Source organism: Oryctolagus cuniculus, chromosome 6, assembly GCF_051225735.1.
Source record: "Oryctolagus cuniculus isolate XC-2025 breed Fujian yellow rabbit chromosome 6, ASM5122573v1, whole genome shotgun sequence".
NCBI classification, from domain to species: Eukaryota; Metazoa; Chordata; class Mammalia; order Lagomorpha; family Leporidae; genus Oryctolagus; species Oryctolagus cuniculus.
This window is the reverse complement of record NC_142872.1, coordinates 101,705,720-101,730,394: the sequence shown is the minus strand read 5'-3', so window position 1 is coordinate 101,730,394 and position 24,675 is coordinate 101,705,720. Positions and strand designations below refer to the sequence as shown.

General features: G+C 36.8%; 1 protein-coding gene across 7 annotated transcripts in view; it reads right to left on the bottom strand.

Moving 5' to 3' along the window:
- Positions 1-7,432: 7,432 nt before the first annotated feature.
- HNF4G (hepatocyte nuclear factor 4 gamma) overlaps positions 7,433-24,675 on the bottom strand; it is a 138,590-nt gene continuing 121,347 nt past the window's right edge. For all 7 annotated transcript variants that reach the window (XM_070075241.2, XM_008255673.5, XM_008255676.5 and 4 more), the window contains 7 exons: positions 23,662-23,768; positions 21,978-22,133; positions 18,518-18,605; positions 15,302-15,454; positions 14,941-15,177; positions 13,852-13,974; positions 7,433-10,199 (listed from right to left, as the gene is read on the bottom strand). In XM_070075241.2, the coding sequence (XP_069931342.1) occupies positions 10,078-10,199; positions 13,852-13,974; positions 14,941-15,177; positions 15,302-15,454; positions 18,518-18,605; positions 21,978-22,133; positions 23,662-23,768 (986 nt within the window). In that variant the 3' untranslated portion in view covers positions 7,433-10,077. The remainder of the gene's footprint in view (positions 10,200-13,851; positions 13,975-14,940; positions 15,178-15,301; positions 15,455-18,517; positions 18,606-21,977; positions 22,134-23,661; positions 23,769-24,675) is intronic.

Sequence of the window (24,675 nt, the reverse complement as noted above, 5' to 3'; positions counted from 1 at the left end):
GTGAGCAGGTCCTAGCATGAGATCTGAAACTGGGATGACTCTTCAAGAGTTTTCGAGCTGAGATAAGAGGTCTAAGTTTCTTATGTGTTCTTTAAAAAAAGATTTATTTATTTATTTATTTATTTGAAAGAGTTATACAGAGAGAGGAGATGGGGAGAGAGAGAGAGAGAGAGAGAGAGAGAAAGAGGTCTTCCATCAGCTGGTTCGCTCCCTAATTGGCTGCAATGGCTAGAGCTGCGCCAAACAGAATCCAGGAGCCAAGAGCTTCTTCTGGGTCTCCCTTGCAGGTGCAGGGGACCAAGCACTTGGGCCATGTTCTCCTGCTATCTCAGGCCATAGCAGAGAGCTGTATTGGAAATGCAGCACCTGGGACTTGGACCAGTGCCCATATGGGATACCAACACTGCAGGAGGCGGTCTTACCAGCTACACCACAGAACCAACCCCTCATTATGTTCTTTCAAGAGGCCATTTCCTCTTTCTTAAGCAAATAGCTTCAGACTGAATATAAACCCATATGATGTCCTATAAAATGTCATAATGATCTAGGTATTTATAAGATTACATACTGGAAGAAGGCAGGAAGGCAAGATAACTTTGGATCAAACTGTAAATGTGTATTGTTGTCCGTTCTCAGAGAAAGGAAATTGTTTCTCGTACTTCTTACTTGTAAGACCAGAAAAGAATGCATTCATTAGATCAATTGCCTTCTATCTCACACCTGCAGCCATTAATCCACTGAACCAGGGGTACCATTTGAATCCCCTTTGTGATACTCTGCTCTCATCCTTCAGGATCTAGACGTCTCTCTTTTGATGGTTCCGTCTGATAAATTAATTGGAGATATAATGGATATCACTCTCTTACATCTTGTAGATAGTTAAGGGATCATAATATTGGTCTGCACAATACACACACACTCACATAGGATATGTTTTTTTTTTAATTTTTATTTTTACCAGATGTATTCCTTAATCTTTTTCTAAAGATCAATTGTCTCCAGAGACAGCTAGCTAATTTGCATCTTATTACCATGATCATTTCCCCCATTTTTCCTAACATTTTCAACAATATTCTGTCAGAATTTACCATAGGTGAACATGCAAACAATTGCTGTTTTTTGACAAGGGCAGTGACAGGGTCTTCAGTTGGAACTCGCTGTTGTAGCATCCTGTTTCAAAATCCTATTTTAGAGTCTTTTTTCTTGCATCACTACTTCTATAAAATGTTGCAAAATGGGTTCTCTGAGGAGCAGACTATAAAATTCAGATTAGCTTTCAGGACATTTATGAAGGAGTTATTTGGAGATCAACACAATTAGAGGAAAGGGAGGATACAAGCCTAGGTAGAGTGAGATGCTGAGTGACACTGGATTCTTAACAAAGAATTCAGCCAGTACCACAGGGAAACCTACATGGTTTGTCAAAAGCTACAGTTTGTCAAGATTATCACAATTTGAGGTAACAGGGCCAAACCTTTATAATCGTGCAACATTGGGTAAGAGATGCCAATGTAAAGAGAAATTTACTCTGTATAAGCAGGCATTCTATAGCCAATGGAAATTCCCACAAGGTTAGCAGCTAACAGAGAGAATCCTCCAATCCTGAAGGATTTTATTGCACATCACGATACTCTGTATACATATTGACACTTCATATAGTGCCTTTGATATTTTCACTTATAAATTCCAAACTTATCTACTTAAAATATTTTATGTACACGATTGTAGAATATGTAAAAATTGACAATATTCTTTCATTATCCTCTCTCCATATATATATTCTCTCTCCATAAATATTATATATATATATATACACTTAACATCTGTATATAACATCTGCTCTCTGCCTTATTGTACTGTCTGGGATTCTAAGTACATTATTATATGGAAGTAGAGAATCTCTTGTCTCCTGACTTGAGAAGAACATATTCAATATGATGTTAATTATAGAATTCAATGAGGTTTTCTTTTATTTCTAATTTGCTGAGTTTTGTTGTTGTTGATATTTTTATAATTTGATGATGTCTTTCATCAATTATTTTCTGCATCAGTTGACACAATCATCTTAGTCCTAATAATGTGGTGGATTACATTGATTAAATTTTTTAAATGGTAAACCTATCTTGAATTTCTGGGATAAAGCCCATTTTAGTGCGATACATTGTCCTTTTGATGTAACATTGAACTTCCAAGTGTTTTTTGGTATTTTGCATTCATGAGTAATTAGGCTACAATTATTGTGCTTCCTCTATGTTCCTTGAGTTTAGTCTAATGTTTCTGAGTAATTTTTCATTTCAGTGTATATTCAATAACTGAACTTAAAAATTATCAACTCTTACCACCCTCCCACCCCCTTCCTCCTCCCTCTCTTATTCTCACTCTTATTTTTTTTAAATATTTATTTATTTATTTGAAAGAGTTACAGAGACAGAGAGGGAGAGGCAGAGAGAGAGAGTCTTCCATCTGGTTCACTCCCCAATTATCTGCAACAGCCAGAGCTAGGCCAATCCGAAGCCAGGAGCCAGGAGATTCTTCCGGGTCTCCCACACGGGTGCAGGGGCCCCGTGTGGACTTGGGCCATATTCTACTGCTTTTCCAGGCCATAGCAAAGAGCTGGATTGGAAGTGAAGTACCAGGATTTGAACCTGTGCCCTTTGGTATGCCAACAGTGCAGGCAGTGGTCTTACCAGCTATACCATATGCCGGCCCCTCTCTTATTTTTTACTAAGATTTATTTTCAATTATGCACTCATGATTAACATGCTAGGTAAAGAGTTCAACAAATAGTCTTAAAAAAAAAAAAAAAAAAAAAAAAAAAAAAACTGTTCCTCAACAGTCAAAACAAGGGCTGTTGTTGTGGCTTAGCGGGTAAAGCCGCCTCCTGCAGTGCTGGCATCCCATATGGGCGCCAGTTTGAGTCCCGGCTGCTCCACTTCCGATCCAGCTCTCTGCTATGGCCTGGGAAAGCAGTAAAGGATGGCCCTAGGGCTTGGGCCCCTGCACCCACCCAGAAGAAGCTCCTGGCTCCTGGCTTCGGATTGGCACAGCTCTGACCAATGCAGCCATCTGGGAAGTGAACCAGTGGATGGAAGACCTCTCTCTCTCTCCCTCCCTCTCTCTCTCTCTCTCTCTCTCTCTCTCTCTCTCTGTCTCTGCCTGCCTTTCCTTCTCTGTGTAACTCTGATTTTCAAGTAAATAAATAAATCTTTTAAAAAAAAGGGCTGTTGAAGTCATTGCTTCTCCAAGTGTCAATTTCACTTGTAGAGATTGCCTCTTAGGTGCTCTGAACCACTATGTTCCTAAAGTTGTATTTATGAAAGGCGTGAAGTCTGTATTCCTTAAATAAAAGGTTTCTTTTTCTATTTCCTAAATACCTTTGTTTTTGCATTCCTGCTTATATATTGTTCCCTACTGCTTGATTTAAGTTTATTTCTTCTTATAATTTCTTATTTATAATTATTACCTTGTTTTCATGTGAATGTTATTCAGATATGATTTATGTACAATATAGTCATTTCAATGTAAAGTTTGATGAATTTTAACAATATGTACACCCATGTAATTCACAAAAATCAAGATTTAAAACCTTCCAACATTTCCTTCTGCCCCTTTGTAGTCAGATTCTAACCTACGCAATAATTGACTTGCTTTCTGTCACTATGGACTAGTTGTATACTTTTCTGAATTTCATATGCATGGGATTACACTGTGTATACTCTTTCTTCTGGCTTTTCATGCTCATCGTGTTTTTGGGATGTACACATTTTGTAGTATTTATCAGTAGTCCATTTATTTTTAGTGCTAAATTAAATCTGCTTACCTATTATCAGCTCTTAGATATATGGATTGTTTGCAGTTTTCAGCTATCGATAAAAATATTTGCACAAGTCTTTATGTGATATACATTTGCATTTCATTTAGGCAAATATCTAGGAGTGCCATTTCTGGCTTATATGGTAATTATATATATAACCCTTATAGTAAATCCCTAAATTATTTTCAAAGCAACTATACCTTTTTACATAACAAATCGCAATAGGATCATTCTATTCTTTCTATATCCTTATTAAAAACAGGCTATAAAGGACAAATACCATAACAGACAAATTAGATAAATTGAACTTATCCAAATAAAAACTCAATGTTCTTTGAATGCATAAGCAAGAAAATGAAAAAGCAAGTCAAAGGCTGGGAGATTTGAGGGGCTGGCGCCATGGCTCACTTGGTTAATCCTCCGCCTGCAGCGCTGGCATCCAATATGGGCGCCGGGTTCTAGTCCCGGTTGCTCCTCTTCCAGTCCAGCTCTCTGCTGTGGCCCGGGAAGGCAGTGGAGGATGGCCCAAGTGCTTCGGCCCCTGCACCCGCATGGGAGACCAGGAGGAGGCGTCTGGCTCCTGGCTTTGGATCAGCCCAGCGTGCTGGCAGTAACAGCCATTTTGGTGGGTGAACCAACGGAAGGAAGACCTTTCTCTCTGTCTCTCTCTCACACTGTCTAACTCTGCCTGTCTAATAAAAAAAAGGCTGGGAGATTTGATAGATATATTGATAAAATTGAGCAGAAAAAATACACTAAGTGAAATTAAATATGTCATCAAAGTCTTCAATAGCAGATGGATCAAACAGAAGAAATAATTCGCTTGAAGCCAAGATATTTTGAAATATGCAATTGGAGGAGAAACAAAGAATCCAGAGGAATGAAGATGGGATAACATGAAAAGAGCAATATTGCAGTTATTGAGATTCAAGAGGAACTGAACATAAAGCACATTCAGAAGGATATGAGAAAATACTTCCTACTCTGAAGACAGATGGAACCATCCAGGTACAAGGAAGTCAAAGGACACCAGTTGCATTCAACTTAAGCAAGTCCACCCAAAGCCGTATTATATTCAACTTCTCCAACATTAAAAATAAACACAGAATTCTCAACATTGCAAGGAAAAAAAGACCAACACACTAAAGAGTATTTCTCAATTCACTTGACTGGAGATACTGCAGTAGAAACCTTACATGCTGAGAGAATGGAGTGAGATTCTTAGTACTGAGGTTAGATAATTTCTATCCAGAAAAACTGTATTGAGCAAATTTATTCTTTCAATATGAGGGAGAGATACTTCTATCAGATAAGTAGGTTTTTAAAGGCAGTGAAAGGATACCAGCAAGGTCATTACATAATGATAGAGTTCCATCCTGCAAGAGGAAATAACATTTGTGTGTATATATGTATAGATAGATAGATAGATAGATAGATAAAGATATATAGTTTATAGCCCTTGTCTCTACTGTTGAGGAATAGTGTTTTTTTGTCATACTATTTCTTGAACTCTTTATTAGTGTAGGGTTAATCATGAGTATAAAGTAAACTGAAAAAAAGATTTTTGTAAAAGTTAAGAGTGAGGATAGGAGAGGGAGGAGGAAGAAAGGTTGGAGCTTGAGTGTGAGGGAGGATAGAGTGGGAAGTATCACTATGTTCATGAATCTATATATATGAAATACATGAAATTTGTATATATTTAATAATTTTTTTAAAAAATGTCCCATCAAAGAAAAGCCCAGGATCAGATGACTTCACTGCTGAATTTTACCAAACATTTGAAGAATTAATATGAATCCTTCTTAAATTTTAAAAAATAGAAAAGTATGGAGTTCTTCCAAAGTCATACTATAAGGTCAGCCTTTTTTCCATGCCAAAATCAGACAAAGATACATCCAGAAAAAAAAAAAAAAAAAGAAAGCTATAAACCAATATCCTTGATGTTCATAGACACAAAAATCCTCAACAAAGTATTAACAAATTGAATCCAATGACACACTGAAAAGATACTCAAGGCCTAGAGTTGTGGCATAGCAGGTTAAGCTGTGACCGATAATGCCAGTTTCCCACATGAGCTCCAGTTCTACTCCCGACTTCTTTACTTCTGACACAGCTCCCTGCTTAAGTACCTGAGAAAGCAGCAGAAGATAACTCAAGTGCTTGGGCCCCTGCCCTCATGTGCGATACCTAAATGGAGTTCCTGGCTCAGCCTCACCTAGTCCCGACCCTTGCGGCCTTTTGGGGAGTGAACCAGAGAATGGAAGGTCTCTCTCTCTCTCTCTCTCTCTCTCTTTCTCTCTGTCTCTTCCCCCCATAACTCTTTAAAATAAATAAATCAACATTTTAAAAAATAATTTAAAAATAGATGAATAAAAGATCTTTCATCATGATCCAGTGGAATTCATTGCAGGATTACAAGGATGGTTTGATTTATATAAATCAATTAATGTGAAACACATCAATAGAATGATCACTTCTCGGCCTTTTGGCTAAGATCAAGTGTACATCAATAGAATGAAGGACAATAATGATATTATCATCTCAATAGCTACTGAAAAGTCATTTGATAAAATTCAACATTCCTCATGATATACGTTCAAATTAGGTTAACATACCTTAATGTAAAAAGTGTTGCAAAGCCATCAGATAACATAATAATGAATGAGGAATAGCTGAAGGCTTTCTAAGATGTGGAACAAAACAAGGATGCCCACTTTCATCATTTTGCTTTTCAGGATAGTACTGGAGCTCCTAGGTAAAGCAGTTAGACAAGAGAAGGGGATAAAATGTTTCGATTCATGTAATTCATGGGAGAGACCTGGACAAAGTTCCAGGCTCTGGCTGCAGTCAGACCCAGCACAAGCTGTTGTGGCCATTTGGGGAGTGAACCAGCAGATGAAAGATCTGTTTCTCTCTCTGTCTCTTCCTCTCTCTCCATAACTCTGCTTTTCAAATTAATAAAATAAAAATCTTAATTTTTTTTTTAAAAAAGAAGGTATCGTGTCTGCTTCCAAATATACATCCAGTGTTGGTATTCTCATCCAACATCAAATTACAGGCCTCTCTTTTCTCCCTGTCTCAATAATGTCACTCTCTGAACTCATGCAGTGCTACTCCAACTGGACTTGCTTTTCATGAACAGAGTGATGTATTTTAAAAAATAAAATCAAATCACGTTTCATCCTACTAAAGACAATTCAGTGAATCATTGACACATTTAAACCAACATTAAAAATACCTAGCATTCTCTCTAAGGAATTGCATGTTCAGCCTGCCCTTCTGTGTTTCGTCTCCTTCTCAAGGTTTGGCACTAACTTTCTTGCTTGCTAAACATTCGTGACCAGTGTCTTTCAGGTTTTTGAGACTTTTTTTTTAACTTGGAAGCATGTTCATCTGGTAAAGTCTCGAATAGTACTGAGTTACTGGACTATAAGATAATGACTGCTTACTTTAAGTTACACGTATGACTAAGACTTAATGTCTTTCCCCAAAAAATTTCATGGGAAACTTGAGAGCTCTGGTACCCAAAAGTTTGTGGCACTGATAATAATTTTATAAAAGATAATATCAACATCTCTAAAATTATTAAACCATTTTAAACACTAACAAAACAACCCATTTCAGTTTTTTTCTGTTTTTATTTAGAAAGTTCAAACAACATCACAGTTCAGAAATATTTTAATCTCATTATAATTTAACATTTAAAAAATCTAATAATTTTGATTTTCAATAATGAAATTTATAAAAATAATTTTACATTTATAAAATGAATTATTTCACAATAACTTATCCATTTCTGTTACCTGAAAAAAAAGTTGTGTATTATATAAAAGCAATAACTTTCTTATCAATATATTGAAAATATGCTGAAAACATCAGTTCCTGTCTAGCATTTTTGGCAGTTCTGTATATAAAAATATTATATTACAAATCCCCTGACCATAGGTATTAAAACCAAATCATTGATAATAATTTCTAAAACATAGTTGTGTAGTAATAAATTAGAAGATCCACTAAAAGTAAATTTTGTGTTTTACATTTTAGCGGTGTTTGTTATGATCTGAATGCTTGCCTAGTTCAAAGTTCCTGTGTTGAAACGTAATTGCCAATGTGACGGCATTAGCAGGTGGTGCCTTTGGGATGTCATGAGGGCAGAGCCCCTGTGAATGGGATTAGTGCCCATACAAAAGAGGACACAGAGAGCTCCTGCCCCTTCCACAAGCAAGGACCTAGCTTGGAGGTCCCACTCTGAAAGAGACACTGAATTTGCCATGCCTTGATCTTGGACTATTTAACAAGGAGAACCATAAGAAATATATTTATGTTGTTTATCATATGTGCGGTTTATGGCATTTTGTTATTAAAGCTCAAATGGACTAAAACAGTGTATTTTATATCTGCTGACAGAAGAACCCAAAATAGTAAACAAAACCTACAGAAGACATTTGTATTTATAAAAATCAAAGACATTCATGAGACAGACATTAGAGAAAATTTTCCAAAATTAACAGCTAAAATTTTTTCCATCTCACCTATATATTTTACAGTTTCACAAGAGTGCCAGCTCTTGAAGGAATACTATTGATTGTATTAAATCAATGACAGCTTTTAAGTAATCATTATTCCACTTTAAGTGTTCAGTTTCATTTTAACAGCCAATAAGTCAGTTAATGTTAACATCTTTTTATTTCTAATAATAGAAATTTTGAAGGGCCCTAAAATGATTTAATTCAATCTCTTACAGCTTGAGATACTCTTTATTACATCATTCATAATTATGTTCCCTGCTTCAGTAAGTATAGTGAGAGAGAGGAACCACTGCTTCCTGAGGTGAAGTGTTACTGATTGTTTAAAATAAATTCCAGATTCAGATGATATTAAGGAGCTTAGGGCTCCAGTTAGCTGTGTTCAGTCCAGAACCGGTCATTTCACATATTCCGGGTTGTTGAATTTCTGAAAGTCTTCTAAGTCAGTTATTTGATTTTGCTTTGATTTATTTTATCAAAATTTATTTGGTGTATTTTTATTTTCTTTAATGTTTTGAGGGGAAGATTTTTGTCATAAGTAGAAAGGTGGTTCATATTCACACTACAACAATTTTGTGCTCATCACTTATTTGAAAGATATATTACAGATAACATGACGGACAGCATTCATCCAATCACTCAATTGCATATATTTAAAAACCGCAGTGTGAGTAAAGTCCTCACATTTTTCATCACATACCAAAGATCACCTTCATTAAAGTCGATCAGACCTGAGTTTTGAATGTGGCTTCTTACTTTTCAGGTATATGAAGTTCGGTTACAATCCATAAGCCTCCAAGCCAAAGATGTTTTTATTTCCAAAAGAGAGATAATAATGCTGCTTTAATGGGGCTTTTGTGAGGACTACACAAGGCACACGTGTGGAACATGGCTCATTGGTTTCCCCATATCCTTTCTCCCAGAGTTGTACAGCCTGAGCCTGCACAGGCTTTCCACCCAACAACTCCACGGCCCCCTGGGAGATAGTCGTGGTCATGTGCTGCTTCCTGCTCAGTGGATGGCTATTTCTAGATTGTTTCAGCAAAAAAGAAACAAACATTTCTCTCAGTGAGGCCACTGTTTTAGAGGTTTCTTTGGTACAGGGTAGCTGTATCCTAACTGATAAAATGAGCATGCTCTATCTGAATACACACATTCAAATACAGTCCAGTTTCATAGATTACCCAGTCATCCTTGAGAAAAGCAAGTAACTGTGGACCAGAGAAGCTTCTTGGCCACCGAATGCACATAATGATTCTTCTTCAAAGAAATACATTCTATTCTACAGCAACTGCTTTGCCTTTCTAATCTGCAAGCTTATAATTTATAAAAAAAACTTGGTTCATTTTATATTAACCTGGGATTTCTCATCTGCTATTCTCAGTTAAAAAAAAAGCACTTAGTTCTGTATCACATCACAATAAAGCAATTATTTACAGATTTAAATTAATATTAAGACAACAAATGAAAGTAATACATAGGATTCAACTGTTTCAGGCACAGTTGGAAAAAAATACAGTATATAAACATATTCAAACTCAAATATACACTGGTTGCAGGTGAAGTTTTACACAGTAGGCATAACAAACAAAAGGAGCATATAAACAAGAAAATGATACCATCTTACAACAGCACCATGAAAAAGTTTTGGCTGAGAGTTTGCCAAAAGGTCTATCCTGAGATATTTCAAGGCCAACTTTTCACATTTATGCAGTGCCGTTCGAAGTAAACATGTCCTCACAATTGCTTTTGTTTGGAGAGAGGCTGATGTGAGATGACGGACGCTTGGTTTGCAGCTATTTTGTACTGTTCTTGTCCAGAACCTTGGGGTGGGGAAGGGAGTGGTGTTTCTGGAGTTGCTGAAACAAACAAACATAGAATTGTCTGTGATGGTAGTGGTTAATGTGCCTTTGCCCGTGAAACCCCACACAACTCCAACATACACTTGTATTTTTTGACACATTTAAAAATTATCTTACATCCCACAATGAGCTACATCATGCATTATCAGTCTGTCGACATACACTGAATAGGCAATTTCACTCTGCTCCTCAAATAACATTAAGCAGGAATAGGTCACTGTAAGGTGTCATTTGGTTTCTCAATAGCATTTGTGAGCATTTGAGTTGCTAACAAACCCAGGAAAAAGGAGTTAGTGAAAAGAATGAATAGACTGTTAATGATTTCAAATGTTTCAAAGCAAAATATACTTTTTAGATAATCAACATGCATGAAAAATAAAAACATATTTGGTGTGGATTCCATTAATTTAGACACATTAGATGACATAAAAAATTAAGGTTAAAATACTTTGTAAGTGTTTTGATATCTAAGCTACAGTCAAAGGCATCTGAAAAATGCTGGTCTTGTTTTTTCAGTATTATGCTATTACAATTGATAGCTTGCCTGTCCTCTCCCCATCAATGTAAAAAGTAAGCCTGAAAAAGTGAATAGAAAGTAATTAAATATTTTAAAAAATTGTGTTGAATATAAGATACAATTTGAATAGTTCATTGTCCAGAATAGTATTTCCTCCTATTATAAACCCTTACCATGTAATTATATAATTTATTAGATAATTAATATGTTTAAAAACTTGAAATATTTTAGTACTTATTATTCCATATATTGAGCAGAATAGATAAAAATTTTAATCAGGATAATTAATTTTATTATTTTCAAATGCAGTTTATCAAAAGAATATAAAAATTTGCCTTTAAAATTATTTGTAGATATTTATAATGGACCTAGAATCACACTAGCCTTTTCTAAAAGACAGACAAAATATGCATCATCTTAGATTTTTTTATTCATGTGTTTAATGTCTTGTTTTGCATAAAATATAAACTATTCCAGATGAGCACAAGCAACACCAAGTTTTCTGTTACAAATGATTCTCATAAATGTTTTGTTAAAAGAGGAAAAATAAAATTAAAAAGTGTGATAAAGTGATTTTTAAAAGATTAGGGCTAGTAAATATATTTTTTAAAATCATAGAACACTAGCACTTACAAAGTGAGGGATTCAAGTGCCAGCAGTATTGTCAGACTCTCCCATTGATGCCTACAATACTTAATGCATTGTCCATGTGTTTATTTTCTGAATTTATGAATAACTGTTCCCTGAGAAACACAATTCTGATATGGTATTGGGCTTGTCTCTCTCACTGTTCTTGACTATCTGGTAAATGAAAATGGTAACATTTACTTTGCAAGGATGGTTCCAAATTAACATCATTCAAATACTCATGATTAAATACATCAGATTATTTCCATAATTTATGCTTTTTATTATTAATTTCCTTTCTGCTTCTCTTAGAAACTCAAAGAATATTGTTGCATACACAATTTACAAAAACACACTCCAGGCCTTGTTTTTTTTTTTTTTTTTTTTTTTAATTTTTTGACAGGCAGAGTGGACAGTGAGAGAGAGAGACAGAGAGAAAGGTCTTCCTTTGCCGTTGGTTCACCCTCCAATGGCCGCCGCGGTCGGCGCGCTGCGGCCGGCGCACCGCGCTGATCCGATGGCAGGAGCCAGGAGCCAGGTGCTTTTCCTGGTCTCCCATGGGGTGCAGGGCCCAAGCACCTGGGCCGTCCTCCACTGCACTCCGTGGCCACAGCAGAGAGCTGGCCTCCAGGCCTTGTTTTTAAAGGGAAGCATGACAGCGTCCATCTCACTGGTCTCTACTTTCTCTCATGCTCAAGCAGTCAGGTGGAAATCACAAAACTGTTATTGCATAGCAGGGAACATTTAGGTAAAGCAATATTGTAGCTAGATACTAACATTTATTGTGAATTCAATAGGCAACACTAGTATGCCTTTTGGTTGCAACACAATAACTCTAGTCATCTCAGGGAGTTGGTTGGTTTGGTGTTCTGAGGCAATGGAGGCAAATATGAGATTAGCCAATAAAATTCAGAAGCAATGAATTAATTCTAGATATTTTGTTAGATAATTAGAGATTTTTAGCACCAGGGTAGCTTGAATAGACTTTGCACTAAAACTCCAAATAATATGTGATTAATTTAGCTACTAACAACCCCTAGGGTACATAGAGCTTTATGAGTTCCAAGGAGTTTCACTTTGCCTAGTTCTTGTATGCAGGAATCCAGATAAAAGTCTTAGTTGAATAGCACTAGTCTTGCAACAATGTAGCGCAATTTCATCAGGATTACTCACAAATAACTGCGAGCTAACTGCATAAATAACACCTCCATCTATTAGTTCAGCCAACGACTTCCAATGGAAGGAAGACCTTTCTCTCTGTCTCATTCTCTCTCTCACTGTCTAACTATCTGTCAAACAAATAAATAAAAAGATCCAAATGTTTAAAAAAAATGTAAATGAGAAATCAGCTGAGTCCTGGAAGTAGCTGACCATGGGTATTTGACACTGCCGCTATCTGAGTCACTAACTGTGCAGCCAGGAACAGTGAAGGAAGACATGTCCACATCAGTGACAAAACTGGCTGTAATGAAAAGGATGCAGCTATCCCAAAGGAATTAAAACCAGCCAAAAAGATCACAATAAACGCATTCATAGATATTTTGGGACACTGAAAGTACAAAGACGGAAAGGTTGAAAGCTAACAAACTTTCCAAGGAGTAAAATTCATCAGGCCATAGACCAAGATGCTCATATCTTACTGTAAGTTACAGAAGGAGACCAGCTCTGTTCAATTTCCCAGATTTTTTACATGAAAATAATACACTTTAATGCTCAGTGTTTCTAATGTTTCAAATTACAGTACACTAAATAAATATTAGGATTATTACTTCCTCAATTTCTCTACATACATATATATATAATCTATAGTTTAATAGAGTTCTTAATGTTTGGAGAAACATCTGAAAAGTTTATTTATTTTCAGTTTTATTTGAAATGCAGAGAAATAAAAAGCTCCCAATCCACTGGTGTAGTCCCCAAATGCCCACCACAGTTGTGGCTGGGCCAGGTCAAAGTTAGAAGCCTGAAACTCAGTCTAGGTCTCATATAGGGGTGGCAGAGTCCCAGGTATCTGAACCATCAGCTGTCACCGCCAAGGCTGTGCACTGGTAGGAAGCTGGATTAGAAGGGGAGGAGCTGGAATTGGAACCAGGAGCTCTAATAAGGGATAATGGTATTCTAAACATCTTAATAGCTGCACCAAATGTCTATCCCCTTGATAAGCATTTTTACAGGCCATAAACAATCATACTTTTCCCATGATTATTGATTTTTGTATGATTTTAGCTTGCATGGTCATTTTTATGGTCCCTTGCCAACATGCAAATCTAAGACAACCTGTGCATTCTTTTGTGCTTCCAAAACCTATGAAGTAGAACATTTTAAGATCTCATGCCTAATTAATGAGTAGCTGAATATCACTATGCCCCATAGTTGAGTCATGGAGAGTACATTCTATCCTGTTTCTACAATTTCTGGGTAATAATGGATTCTTCCCTGAATTCCACTTTTTCTCAGTTAATTAATTTAAGAAATATATAGTGGAAAAGTATCCCAGATACTTACAGATCTGGTCTGTGTGAACCAGGGTTGACATGGGACCTAAAAGTATTGTTTGTCCAGTTAATGGATCTTGAGACAAATGTGGATGCATTGGGTGATGGAGATGGCTACCATCATTGGAAGCACCTACAGAAGATAAGAAGACACTTGCATGAGTGGTAATGTAACCAGAACGGCAAGTTTACCTGGACATGAATGTTGATAGAAGTTTGAATATTGCTATTTTTGCCAAGTGCTTTTTGAGAATTCAAAAATAAGTGCACAGAACCACTGCCATAACACGGACCATGTCAACTTTCACTGCACATTGGCTAGATTAATGTTGTTTCATATTTTGCTGTATATTAATAATGGAACGTATATGCTATTTCCTGGAATCATTAGGCTTGCTGCCTGTTGTTAAGGCAATTCCAAGAATCACTTACCTTAAGTTTATAGTATTTGGGATCACCCTAATAGCATGAACAACTTTTATTTCACAAAGATATCATTAGGAACACATTAAGCACCAGAAACTCAAAAATAATGCAGTGATTTTACAAGGAAATTTAATTTACATCAGAACACAAAATAAATGGTTTCTTAGCTTATTTCTGACATTTATTGGAGCACTGAAATCTAATTTTCCCTGTCTACTGTTTTGTATCAATTATCTCAAGACAACACATTCATTTTTAAGTTATTTACTACTCAGGCTATGTTGCAATTCTAATATTCATAAGATTTTAAAGCAGTCAGGGCATTAAAAAATTAATACATTTCAAGAGGTCTTTAAAACAGGAAATACACTTCTATTTATCATATTTGGAAGGATCTGAATGTAGGCTTAAGGGCTCTGTGGGGTAAAGATGGTGGATTAATAAGAACGGAGACTTGAGCCCGTTCAAATTTTTTGTCTCCCTCCAATAGGTTTTTCAGACTTTCTAAATATTAAAAATTGAGTTATCATATCATGGCAGAACAAGATAAAAGGCAGAAAAACATGGCACATCAAAAGATGAAAAATACGTGAACCAAAAAATAGGTCAAATTTACTTTAATGTATTTAGTATGATGTCAATTGATGAAATAGAAGTTCATAAACATACTCACCACCCAGTAACATTTCCTGAAGGAGGTTGTCAATTTTGACCATCCCAAAAAGTTTCACAAACTGTATTTGCTCAATCATTTGCCAGGTGATGCTTTGCAGTGTGGGCAGAAGCAGCAGCAGTTCTCCAAACCTCCCCCGAGAATCATACTGCCGATCATTGATATAGTCCTCCAAGCTGATCTGCACTTGGAATCGCATGTTCTTAATTTTCACTGGGTCACTCAGCCCTTTGGCATCTAATAAAGGGGGAAAAGGGACAATCTGAACACTTAATCTCATCAGAGTGTGAAACCAAATATTCAAATACAGAAAAAGTTTCATTTTCATTATATTAATTTTAATGGAGTTTTGAAAACAAACCTGGGTCAAAAAACACAATTGCCTTCAAACAAGCATATTCGTTGTCATCAATCTGGATTTCTTGAAATGGTCGAACCAGCTCATCTAGGACCCGATTGGCCACACGGCTGATCTCAACTTCACAGCTGTTGCGGTGAATTACATAGTTGTTTCCTAGGGTGCAAAGCAAACACACAAGTTAACCACCTCCCCTCAAAAACTATCAAGCCTTGTTTACACCTTTACAGAACAACAATCAAAACGGAACAGTGATAGTATTTCTTCTCTCAGTAGTTACTTTAGAAAACCTTAAGGATACTTAAAGGATCAATAATATTGATAATGTGATCACATGCATTTTAACAGTCTCCGTCACTGGTGATAATACCAAAGTACAGACTAATAACGAGCTAATAATTGACAAGGGCAAACCAACATGTAATGATTAGCTTTCCTCCATGTCAGTCATCCATTAGTGTCTTACTCATTAACGGGCGTAACACAAATCCTAAAGAATCTTTGTTATTTATAGTGGATTAAACAGCTCTCCTTTGATGCTTAGGCAGATGAAGGAGTGAAAACTGAGACAGGGCTTTAACAAGCCTAAGTAAAGGAAGCCGATGTGAAAAAATAAAAATAAAATAGCATGTGTATTCTCATGAGTTGCTCATTAGATATTCCCTCTTCCTGGATTTCTTTAAACAGATGAGTGATGAACACTTAAGGAGCTACATTCAAGACAGTTAAGAAATTAGAGCACTTGGTCAACTACTCCCTGTAGTTCTTTCTAATTTAGATATTCTCTGGCTATGATACAATAATTACTTATTGTACTTTCCTTTTTATTTTTTATTTTTATTTATTTATTTTTTTTGATAGGCAGAGTTAGACTGTGAGAGAGACAGACAGAGAGAAAGGTCTTCCTTTGGTTGGTTCACCCCCCAAATGGCCGTCACTGCCAGTGTGCTGCGCTGATCCAAAGCCAGGAGCCAGGTGCTTCCTCCTGGTCTCCCATGCAGGTACAGGGCTCAAGCACTTGGGCCATCCTCCACTGCCTTCCCAGGCCACAGCAGAGAGCTGGACTGGAAGAGGAGCAACCGGGACAGAACCGGCGCCCCAACCAGGATTAGAACCCAGAGTGCTGGCACTGCAGGCGGAGGATTAGCCAAGTGAGCCGTGGCTAAGATAGAAGCTAAATTGCTATTTTCCATTTTCATGAAAAGCAAAATATTTTCAATTCTTTCACTATATGCAAAAGACAATCTTTGAAGTAAGAATATGTCCTAAAAGATTTATTCAATGTAGCCTAACTCCTTTCCCCAGATTTATTGAGGTATGATGGGCAAGGTAGTATAGATACATAAAGTGCACAGTGTGATGTTTCAATATACATATACAATGTGAAATGATTACCAAACTAATTAACCTATCCATCATCTCACAGTTCCTTTTTCTCTCCTTGAGCCTCACTCTTTCTTACTGGAAATTACCTATCCTAATGTTTCAATTTGAATGACATAGGAGACTATTATAGTTATGTTGCAATCAGATTTATGAAGAAAGAAATGTTTGAAATGTTTACTAGAAAGGCAAGAAAGGTATTTAATAAGGATTTCAGTGCACAGTCTCTGCAGTCAAATTATGTGGTTTAGAATCTTGGCTCCACTCTCTCTTAGCTTTGTGACCTCAGATAAAAGTTCTCTGTCCCCATTTCTCCACTTGCAAACTGGACTGAAAATAATAGTATTCATCCCTTAGCATTCTAGAAATTAAAGTAGAAAGGATGTACCTGTAAAACACTCAGAGACACATACTTACATAGTAAGTCCTCAATCAATACCAGCTATTGGTATATTATGTTCTGCTTATTTAAATTTAGAGCAAAAACATCTATCAATGAAATAAAAAAATCTCATCATCATTTTATACAAGCTAGTAATCATTAGAAGGAAAGTAATCCTAAAAATCTAATTTGATGAATTTAGTAAAATGAGGATTTAAGCAATTAATGAAGCTTTTCCCTCATGTTTTTCCCACTTGATATCCTACTTTTGTTTCTTCCAGAACAAATTTTTCAGACATTGCCACCAAATTTTTTTTTTTTTACAGGTAGAGTGTACAGTAAAAGAGAGAGACAGAGAGAAAGGTCTTCCTTTTGCCATCGGTTCACCCTCCAATGGCCGCGGCGGCCGGCGCACCGCACTGATCCAAAGGCAGGAGCCAGGTGCTTCTCCTGGTCTCCCATGGGGTGCAGGGCCCAAGCACTTGGGCCATCCTCCACTGCACTCCCGGGCCATAGCAGAGAGCTGGACTGGAAGAGGGGCAGCCAGGACAGAATCCGGCGCCCCAACCGGGACTAGAACCTGGTGTGCCGGTGCCGCTAGGCAGAGGATTAGCCTAGTGAGCCGTGGCGCCGGCCCACCAAATTTTTTAATTGGTTATTTTGTAGCACATCAAGGACAATGACATCATAGCAGATAAAAATGTTCCTTAAAAGCACATAAACTAATTCATTAAGCAGACACTTTGAAGTGTGAAAAAATTTTGGGACCACAAAAGACAATCAGATACATTACTAACTCTTTGTTCCAATGCAATTTAAACAAACTTCAATACTATGTTTATTGAGCAATCTTTCCTTTTTTTAAAGAAAAAGATTTACTTATTTATTTACTTGAAAGGCAGAGTGACAGAGAGATAGAGAAAGAGAGGGAGAGACAGAGAGAGAAGGAGAGATCTTCCATCTGCTAATTCATTCCTCAGATGGCTGCAATTGCTGGAGCTAGGCCAATCCGAAGCCAGGAGATAGGAGGTTCTTCCAGGTCTCCCATTTGGATGCAGGGGCCCAAGTAATTGAGTTATCTTTCACTGCTTTCCAAAGTGCATTAGTAGGAACTAGATCAGAAGTACAGCAGCTGGAACTCAAACCAGAGCCCATATAGGATGCTCCTGCTGCCGACGGCTGCTTAACCCGCTAGGCCAAAGTGCCGGCACCATGATCTCTCCTTGTTATTAGGAAATTTTGATGTTCTGTAATCATATCATTGTACTCTGAACTTAACACAATCAAGGCAAGGAAAAACAGGAGCAAGTCAAACACAATTAATCAAATTTGATGTGTGAAGTAAGGGCACCATGTGACAATGCTTATGAATGCTTTGTATGTACAGAATAGATCCTGCTTGTTATTGTAAGGACGAAATATGCATAATTTTTCTTAAATTAAAAAAAGCTTACCCAAAAGCAATATATCTTTATACATCATGGATCTCTTTGTAGCTCCAAGCAGTAAGTGTTCCCCCGCGTGAGCTCTCAACAGTGCCACCTTAATGAAAGATTCCAAGTTTAGCAATTAATTATAAAATATAATGATTAAATGATGGCATAATTCAAGTCTGATTAACTTACAGTGCTCTTTTAAGCCTGGGACTTTTTAGTTTTAACAAACTATAATACTCATAGATCCTCACCATATTAAGCCTTCTAGTTTTCTATCTTATCATGTCAAAAGAGTTTACACTTCAAAATTTCTAAAATTGCCTAAGAAATCAATACAACGGCAGCAGAAAAAAATGCAGAGCAGTTAACTCTTGGAGGGAAACAGAATCAGGCAGATAAGAGGTCAAATACCCACTTAGTCACGAACTACATGTTTAACCTTGTGTAAATTAACCAGTGTATTTGGGTCTGATTTGTTCACATCTATAAAATAGGAGTAACAATAAAAAGAAAACTCACTGTATTTATGGAGACTAAATGATAAAATACACATAAAACATAATCCTCTGACCATAATAAACAAAGGCAAGATGAGGACTTGTAGTGGGAAACGGATAGAGGTCTGGGTTCCACAACTCCAGATAGAACCTCTGAGTGTGCAGGAAGCTCTCAGTTGAGCTTCATTCATATTCTCAATACCGGCTGGAAATCACCACTGGGAGGCATAGGAAGCATTCCACGTCCAACACATACCAAAGTCATGCTTCTCCAACATCTTTGTCATCTTAGTAAACAGTACCATTATCCAAACCGTGTGTTCATATCTAAACAGAGCCTACTTTGAGTCCTCTCTAACTCTACAATAAACCCCATTGCTACTTCTCACATTAGAAGCCAAACAGAAGCATCACTCTCTATTGCCATGGCTACTATTCAGGTCCAGGTTCCTAGACAACCACAACACATTCAGTAGGTATTCTGGCTTTCTTACTAGTTCTTCCATCCTAAATCCTCTTGACGGAGCTTTCATCTTGATATTTGCAAAATAGTAATCACTTAATATCACATCTCTGCTGAAAACTCTTCAACGGTTTCTTGTCCTTAGAATATGATCCAGAGTCATCAATCATAGCTGCTGGGGTGATGGGAGGTGTGGGGGAGGGTTTGATACTTTAACCTCTCACCCGCCGTGTCTCTTGACTTCATCTTGCGACACCCTCTCCTAGCATGACTCAGAACTTTAGAACATGCTGTTCCTGTGCCTGGAATGCTTTCTCCTACTATCATGGTGTGCTTAGGTCCCTTGTTGTTCAGGTTGCAGGGCCTATTTTCCCTGATGGCTACTTGGAAGTATCCTTTCCATTCCACCCCAAGCATTCTCCAACAATTCATCCTATTCCACGTTATAGCATTTTACAGAACCTATCTCCACCCAGAATTAACTTTCTCATAATTTGTTTATTATTTATTGTGTGTCTCTCCTAAATTTCAAATTTTATGAGAATGTTGAAGCAATCTTTCTTTAGTGCTGAATACCCACAAACAATAAAACTCAACAGCAGTCTCCCGATAAATGTTTGTTTGATGAATTTACTGAATGGATTCCATTTCACCAATGCAGGATTCTATTTCATAGATGGTAAAATGGAGATAATAATACCTGTGCCACAGAGCTCCCCAGAGAATTAAATAAAATAATATAATTTATAGTGCAAGCAAAAGTTAATTCCCCAGGGCATTACCCATAATAGACACTCATTAATCATGGTTGTTAATGTACACTGTTAATATTAAAATATCAGTTAGCAAATAAAAACTGTTTCTGACTGGTTACTGGATTTCAGTTTCCCAATTCTTAAATCATGTCTTCATACATAAGTCAGCAACTTCTAAAGAGTGATAATAAAAATATAAAACTGATAAATAACATAACCCTACTTATATTGCTTGGGGTGAGACTGGTAAGTTTTAGCAATTTAGCATTATTCACTCTGGCATAATCTTCTGAGCCAAGCTATCTTTACGATATGTCAATAACCATGACTCAGACCAGGAAGGCAGTTACAGAACATTTTAAGAATGATTTCAGACTTCACAGTATTTTTTTTTTTTCCCTGTCACCAGGTGAAATGCTCCCTTAGAAATAAAACTGCTAACTTCTTAGGAGTGTTTTTTTTTCTGGTTGTGCAAACATTTTGTCCTTCTTTGATTTTTACACAGCCATGCCCTTTCCCCTGTGGTTGTTTCTTTGTTTTTGTGTGTCAGTGATAACGAACGCTGGTCAGAGGGTGTACAGATGTATACCATATATCACATCTACCAACGGTAATTCAATATGGCAAAAATTGAAGCTTTCTAACGACTTTCATCTATAAAAATTACATAAGACAAGTTCAAAATGAATCTGAATCTTCATAGACTAATTGGAATTCAAGTCCTAATTATGAATTAAAATGTCTTAATACCTGTGACAAAGTACAAAGACATCTGTATTAGGAAACAATCACGAGATCTCTATTTTTCTGATGATTTCAGATTGTGATTTCCCAACCTTTCTTGCCAAAACTAATATTTTTATACGATAAACGCTAGAATAAAATTGTCAACATGAAAGGTAAAACTTCTGCTAACTGCATAAACTGCTTGCCAAGACACCAACACATCTTGTATGGTGTCTGTCCAGGAGTAGCCTGGTATTGCTGAGGAATTTTTACAGCACCTGCGGGAAGCACCAAGACACACCAGTGCACCTTTTGCCTCCCAGAAATTTACTCTTCCAATACTTTCTCTCACAATGGTAGTTACTGTCAATCTTGCTCTCACATAAGCTTTTTAAACTCCAAGAGGGCAGATCAGTGTCTTGTTCAACTCTTTTCCAATCAATAAGTTTGCTAGAGCCCTAAAATACAAGTCAAACAATAGTGCCCCTTGTCAAGAAAATATATGGAAAAGAAAACCCAAACCTTTTCTCTTATGATAATTTATCCCTGGTCAAATAAAGTAAATTTACTACAAATATAATTAGGCTGGCGCCACGGCTCACTAGGCTAATCCTCCACCTTGCAGCGCCGGCACACTGGGTTCTAGTCCCGGTCGGGGCGCTGGATTCTGTCCTGGTTGCCCCTCTTCCAGGCCAGCAATCTGCTGTGGCCAGGGAGTGCAGTGGAGGATGGCCCAAGTCCTTGGGCCCTGCACCTCATAGGAGACCAGGATAAGTACCTGGCTCCTGCCATTGGATCAGCGTGGTACGCCAGCCGCAGCGCGCCGGCTGTGGCGGCCATTGGAAGGTGAACCAACGGCAAGGAAGACCTTTTTCTCTGTCTCTCTCTCTCACTGTCCACTCTGCCTGTCAAAAACAAAACAAAACAACAACAACAACAACAACAAAAAACAAATATAATTCAAAGGACACAAATGCTTAGTACAAAAACGTTTCTTTAAAAAACATACAAACACACACAATTTCCTTAACCTATACCTGATCATCCAGTGGTAACTCACAGAAGGCAGGAATATATTTAGCCCATTCCACCAGAACTAAGAGCTGCTGCTTCATAGACTCACAAACATCACCAATACCTGCAATTTTCTTAACATTTATGTCAGTGCTTGCCCCTGGGCTGGGGACTGAGATCTAGGGGTAAGAAGAACATAATATTAATTCGTCATCTAAGATAATACATGGAAAATCTCTTTTTTATTCCTATGGCTATGATAAGAAAACACAGCTGAAGCAGGCATTTGCATTTTCACAGTGTTTTGAATCATACTAAAATATGACTTTTAGCTGAGAAATAGCATACTTTTCAACTTAGAAATTAAGGTGAAAACATTCAATATGCAGCTTCATGCTCTGGGAGCAGTATCTTGTTTTCTGGTCAAGTTTGCAAATAAATTTACCACAACTTCTGGGGAATTTCCTAATTCAAAATGGTTTCTATATGCAATAGGCTTTATGGCTCTGTTTTTCATTAAAAAATGGAATTTCCATTAAGGAAGTACACTTTTAGTGTGCTGAAGTTTGTGAGGAAAATATTTGCAGCTTATAAAATTTGCTCAACTAGGAAGAAAAGTTTTAGACAGGAAATCAGAACTACTGAGTTTAGTTGCATGACAAGGAAGAGCATCAGAATAAAATCAAGAAACCAACTGTTGACTCAGCAATGCTGAAGAGATTAACACACAAGGATAAATTTTTAAAACTATAATTATGAGATCTGCAAAACTATAAATGGTGCTTAAAAAACTTCTCTGCTACTCTACTTAAAAGTTTTTATAAATTTAATTTTTGAAGATGTGTGTGTGTATGTGTGTGTGTTGAGTGTGTGTGTGTTTATGTGTATCTGTATATTTTCCCACAACTCCCTTCTAAGTCATTCTCTAAATGGTGCCAAAGTCTTTTATAAAGTTGGTCATCAAAAAATTTCAAGCTGACAAAGGTGATGTTAACCTCATCATATGATGCCTTGGTTTTTAAAAATGAAAGTCATATCGACTCTGTAGAATCTGATTAACTACCTAGCTGCTTCACAATTGACTTTGTAATAGAAAAATATCATTGGCATTTCTAATGGGGCAAGGCTAAAATAAACGGCTTTCAGTGAATTTCTTTGTCTCCTGTTTGAATATATAATGAATGACTTACTTTTTAAACTTTAAAACTGATATTCTAGAAAAAACTAAAGTAAAAGATCACTTTTTCTCATGTTTTCTGAATTTTGGCACTTCATTAAAAAAAATCTATTTCCAAAGCAGGTATCAAGGTGACTTGAAATGACTATAAGTCATTTTCAAGGAAAGAAACCTTGATGACATGTCTTAACCCAACTGTCTGAAGGTCATGGTCTCTGATTTTACAGATTCAACCCATAAAATAAAATAACACCCCCAGGGCATCATGCAGGGCCTTTTTTCATCAACATAGTTTTTATTCTCAAGGAATTTTAGACTGAAATGCTCTTGAATTTTCCACTTAAAAATAGGATCTTGTCTCAAAAAAGTCAAAATTAAACCAGCTGCCCATTAACTCTCTCAAACAAAAAACTCTCGAATTTGTGTCGATGTGATTTATTCTAGTAACGAGTACCCTTGAATGAACCTAGATGAGTTCAGCTTTATTCCTAAACATAACACAGGGCTGGATGCCAGAGAGCAGCAGGTACCTGGCGAGAACGAACTTCAGCTTGTGCCAGGGTGTTAATGGAGGGAATGTTGCTGCCATCAAATGTACTTCTTCTGGTGCTTATTCTGTCGCGTTCATTTTGTACAGCTAAGGAAGAAAATGCCAGCATTTATTGGTCAGTTCTCTTTCATCTACCTCAGGTTACACACTTTGGAGTAAAAAAAAAAGTACAAAAAGTTAAGGAAGACTCTAGAACACGTTCATGGGGAAACAAGACTGACAATATCTTCATTCTGTGCCAGTTAGAGCTCTTACAATGCCACTGGTTGATACTTTGTGATGGCACACACACAGGCAGCACACCTGGCTGATGGTTCTGCCACACTCTGTGTTCAACCAAATGGTCTTCTCTTCACTCCAGGTTACTAAAACTGTAAGATAACTAGAAGCAAAGTATCGCCTATGCGATTGACCAGGTCAAAGATAAGAGTGTATTCACAGTTGGAAGGTGAGTCATAGATTTTGAAACCTGGATTTTCTTTTTCCTATAAAACCCTACCAAAACTGGAAAGTACATTTGTCTTACCTAAGGTGATTGTAAGATTGCAGTCTTATGATCTCTTAGGAAGCACTGTCCCTGGGAGAGTTTAGAAGCATTAATAATAATACTAATAATATAATAATAATAATAAAAGTTGCAGCTGTTTAAGGTCATTCTGAGAAGACTGAGATTTGAGGATCAGCATTTTGGACAGGTGAAGAAATCTTACAAAATATTTAAAAGTTTCTAAAACAGCATTATTGTGGAAGGCAAAGAATGAATAACATATATCTCCAAATCCCTTACTAAAAGCTATATTCTTAAACATTAAAAGTGAGAAAGAGTATGTTAACTACTTTCTTGTCATATAAAGAGTACATTGAGTCAGATGTTAAAGTTGTATTTTAAAACTTAGAAGGTAAAATTATCTTTTATTAATCAATGAAAAGGAAAACAAGATGTGGATACTCTAACTTATTTACATTAGTACTCTAATCTGTTCTGCTGAAAAGA